Source organism: Coenobita brevimanus, chromosome 15 (assembly GCF_032717465.1).
Source record: "Coenobita brevimanus isolate Jiangsu-jjx chromosome 15, ASM3271746v2, whole genome shotgun sequence".
NCBI classification, from domain to species: domain Eukaryota; kingdom Metazoa; phylum Arthropoda; class Malacostraca; order Decapoda; family Coenobitidae; genus Coenobita; species Coenobita brevimanus.
The window spans coordinates 29,758,855-29,763,407 of NC_136968.1; the positions used below are offsets into that span (position 1 = coordinate 29,758,855).

The following is a 4,553-nucleotide window of genomic DNA, read 5'->3' on the forward strand; positions in this document are numbered from 1 at the left end:
TACACTCCCTCACGTAAGCGTCGTGCAGTTTCAACACTCAAGCCTCTGTTTCTTATCAAGGCCTTCATTGCACCTGCTACTTTTCTTCCTTGTGTCACTCTACTTTCAACTTCTTTTGCACATTTTCCTCTCTTTTCTGTCACTGTACCCAAGTATTTGAACTCTCTCTCACCAATTCCAGTCTCTCTCCATTCACTGTACCATCACACTGGGAGTCACCTTCTCTTTCAATAACCATCACTTTACTCTTCTCAACATTTACTCTCAAGGCACGACGCTCACAGACATCAGCAAAACTCTGCACTAGCCTACGAAGTTCTTGTCTGGTACTTGCAAGCAATACTGCATCATCAGCATACAACAAAATTGAGATATTCCATCCATCACCATTCATTACCAACGCCATCCCTCTCTCCATTACTCGTGTTTTTACTTCTCTCATCACCCCATCCATATATATAGTGAACAACCATGGGGACATCACACAACCTTGTCGCACGCCCACAATGATTGTGAACCATTCACTTAGATGCCCATTAACCCTTACGCATGCTTCGCTACTCTCATAAAAACTCTTGACAGCACCTAGCAGCTTACCATCTACACCATACATGTGCAAAACTTTCCACAATCCCACTCTGTCTACTTTCTCGTATGTTTTTTCTGGATCCATGATTGCCATAAACACCTTATGGTCCTTCTCACAAGCCTTCTCTGCTATCTGTCTCACTGCAAATACTTGATAGCACGGCAAATCTATCTTCATTAAATAACTTCCGTTATATCACTAATGTCAATAGATAATTCCCAAGAAAGCTTTCTTTTTCACTATTCCTGTCGAATGATTTTTTCCTGTATCTGACCACTACCTGGTGACCACTACCTGGTACAGGGAAAGTTAAGAGTGGATAAGAGATGGGTGAGAGCTACGAGAGTTAGGTGTGACAGGGAGGTTTTGAAAGTGAGTGAGTTGGATGAAAGCAAGAAAATGATAGGGTATCACGAGAAATTGAAGGATGAGTGGAACGCAGTGAAAGATCAGGAAAATGGCAGTGTGGAGGAGGAATGGCAGTTGTTTAAGACTTCTATGGTGGGGCATGCGGAACAGGTGTGTGGTGTGAGACGAGTGGTTGGTGGTATAAGAAAAGGAAGTGAATTGCGGTGTGAGGAAGTAAGTATGGCTGTGGTTGAGAACAGACGTGCACATGAAGTGTTGCTGCAGAGGAAGGATGAGGTGTCATATGAGAGGTATAAGGAAAAGAGGAATAGGGCGAGAAGGGCTGTGCGTGATGTAAAATGGCAGCAGATGAGAGGTGGGGTAGGCGGTTGACTGAGATTTTTCAACAGAATAAGAAAATGGTTTGGACGGAGATGAAAAGGGTATGAAAGGGAGAGTCTGGAAAGGCAGAGCGAGTAAAAGCAGAGGATGGAAGGATGTTAATTTAGATGGATGCAGTAAGGAAAAGACAGGCGGAGTGTTTTGAAAGATCGTTAAATATGGGGGAGGAAAGGGAGGCTGAGATTTTGGTGGATGGAAGGGTGCAAGGAATAAGTGTGTTGGGAGAGTTGAATGATTCTTTGATCATGAAGGAAAAAGTGCAGGAGGCAGTAAAGGTGATGAAAACAGAGAAAACTGCAGGTATGGATGGGTGTGCCGTGGAATGTCTGAAAGGTGGTGGAGCGACTATTGTTGACTGGCTAGTGAGATTTTGAATGTGTCCTTTGTGAAAGGTATGGTGCCAATTGACTGGGCAAGTGCTTGTGTGGTCCTGCTGTATAAAGGTAAAGGTGATAAGTTTGAATGTACTAGCTTTAGGGGTATAAGTCTGTTGAGTGTTGTAGGTAAGGTGTATGGTAGAGTGTTAATTAAGAGAGTTAGAGTGGGTACAGACGGAGTGATTGGTGATGAGCAGTGTGGCTTTAGGAAAGGGAAGGGATGCATGGATCAGATGTTTGCTGTGAGACAGGTGTGTGAAAAGTATTTAGTGAAAGGTACGGAAGTGTTTTGAGCATTCATGGATTTAAAGAAAGCATATGATAGAATTCATAGGGAGGCTTTGTGGATTATTTTAAGATTGTATGGACTTGATGGTAGGTTACTAAAAGGAGTGAAAAGTTTTTATGTAAATAGAAGAGTGTGTGTAAGAGTGGGAAATATTGTGAGTGATTGGTTTCCCATGAGAGTGGGGCTGTAGCAGGGATGTGTGATGTCACCGTGGTTGTTTAATATTTATATGGATGGTGCTGTAAGGAAGGTGAATGCAAGAGTGCTACGTGGAGGTCTGAGTCTGGTGAATGTTGATGGCAGAGAGTGGAATCTGAAGCAGCTGCTGTTTGCAGATGATGATGCACTTGTGGCTGATTCAGAGAAGAGATTGAGACAGTTGGTAGAGGAGTTTGGAAGGGTGTGTGAAAGAATGAAATTGAAAGAAAATGAGAATAAGAGTAAAGTGATGAAGTGTACGAGGCTGGCAGATGGTAGGAGGATGAATATAGCTTTGAATGGTGAGTTGCTTGAGGAGGTAGAGTGTTTTAAGTATTTAGGGTCACATGTTGTTGAGGGTGGAAGAATAGATACAGAAGTGAAGTTTAGAATGGATGGAGTAGGAAAGGTGCTGGAAGGAATGAAAAAAGTGTTTAGATGTCGTTTGCTTAGAATGGATGTAAAGAGAAAGTTGTATGAGGGTGTTGTGGTACCGACTGCATTATATGGGGCTGAAACATGGAATATGGGTGTAGCAGAGAGAAAAAGTTTGAATGTAATGGAAATGAGGTGTCTGAGGAGTATGTGTGGAGTGATGCATATGGATCGAGTAAGAAATGATGAGGTGTGAAAGAGAGCTGGAGTTGTTCGGGAGATGGATGATTGAGTTGAGCAGAGGGTGTTGCAATGGTTTGGACATATGGAGAGAATGGATAATGAGCGATTGGTGAAAAAGATAACTAGATCTGATGTGAGAGGTGTAAGGCTGAGAGGAAGACCACGAACAGGATGGATGGACAGTGTGAAGAGAGCGTTGGATGCGAGAGGGATGTTTATTGAGCGAGGAAGAGTGGCTGTGCATGATACAAATGAATGGAGAGAAATTGTGAATGATGACGCAGCCCTGAGGGGATATTCGCCCGCATTTTGTCTGATCAGCTGATCAGGTTAGGTGCGGGTAGGGGGATGGGTCTATTATGATGTGGCAGGGGTAAACCAGCTCTGCTGTCGGGCCCTGCTGCGGATGTCACTGATTGCATTGCGCAGTTGACTCTCGTGTGGTGTGATGCAGTGAGGATCTGTCCCTTCTCCCCACTGGGGCTAAGATGCGAATGAATGTGTTTGAGTGGATGAGTAAACTGGGAGTGTGTTGTACTGTCTTGGCTACCTCCCTTTCCTTGAGGGAAGCAGCCTAGGTATATAGATAGATAGATAGATCATTTAATGGTTGGAAAACCAAATACTGTACATACAGTTTACTAATAGACAGATATTGCCTGATTCCTATGTTGCCTTTAATTTTCTATCTCGATAAGTATTGAAATTCTTAGTGTTTCACTTAAAATGCCCTCAGCTGGACCTCTCAAATTAGACCACTTGGTAAAACCTTCAAAAAAAAACTTGGATTATTGTATCGAGTCCGTAACTTCTTGACTGACGAGTAGTTAACTATAATTTGCAACTCACGTGCGCTCTCAGCTAGAATATTGTTCACCCTTGTGGAATGGATGTGGAGAGGCTGCACTAAAACAACTGTACAATATTCTGAACAAAGCTGTTAAAAAAAATTAATAACCCTACTACTGTATTACAAATGAACTACCTCCCCTACAAGTAAGAAGAGATGTTGCCTCCTTTGCATTATTTTACCGATACTTTTGTGGCAAATGCTCAGATGAAGTTGCATCCATTGTGCCACCTTTCCACGTCTTCCCCCACGATACACTGGCATCTGGTAGCACTCATAACTGGACCGTCACACTGCCACATTGCAGAACTTCAGCCTATCAGGATTGATTTATTCCTCAAGCTACATCTCTTTGGAACTCGATTCCCCAGAGTGGTTTCCCCCCAAACTTCAACCTATGGCTGCTCAAGTCCAACTATTACAGATTTTTTTTATGAATGGAGAATACCTGTAACCAGGTGTATGGATTATTTTTTTTATTCTTTTGTTTTTCCTTTCTCTGTTCTGTTATTGTGAAAAAAAAAAAAAATGAAGATGATCACACGAAGGCATCCGACTGGATCTTCGTTCATCATCGTTGGTCTCACACTGCATACCTTCCAGTGGCACTTTTTAAATACTATAATTAGGCACTCAAGCAGCACACAAGACAGGCTCCACATGTAGCCCCTTCTGATGGGCTCATAGCTGCACAGTGTATTATATAAATATATAAAATTCAAATTGAGGAAGACTAAGAGTGACTGGGGGGTGGGAGGGGGCCATGCCCCCCATCGGTAGGCAACTACATTCAAGCACTGTAATGCTTCATTCACTTTTACTGTACACTTAGCTATACAGCATGGTAATACTGGGATTTTTTTATTGTAATCCAAATACCTG

At 42.6% G+C, this 4,553-nt stretch overlaps 1 protein-coding gene across 1 annotated transcript in view; it reads left to right on the forward strand.

Annotated features, from left to right (window-relative positions):
- The window catches only part of LOC145390716 (uncharacterized), a 47,610-nt gene extending 44,035 nt beyond the window's left edge, over nucleotides 1–3,575 (forward strand). The window contains exon 3 of the mRNA XM_080265510.1: nucleotides 3,558–3,575. Coding sequence (XP_080121636.1) covers nucleotides 3,558–3,575 — 18 coding nt within the window. The remainder of the gene's footprint in view (nucleotides 1–3,557) is intronic.
- The last annotated feature ends 978 nt before the right edge of the window (nucleotides 3,576–4,553 follow it).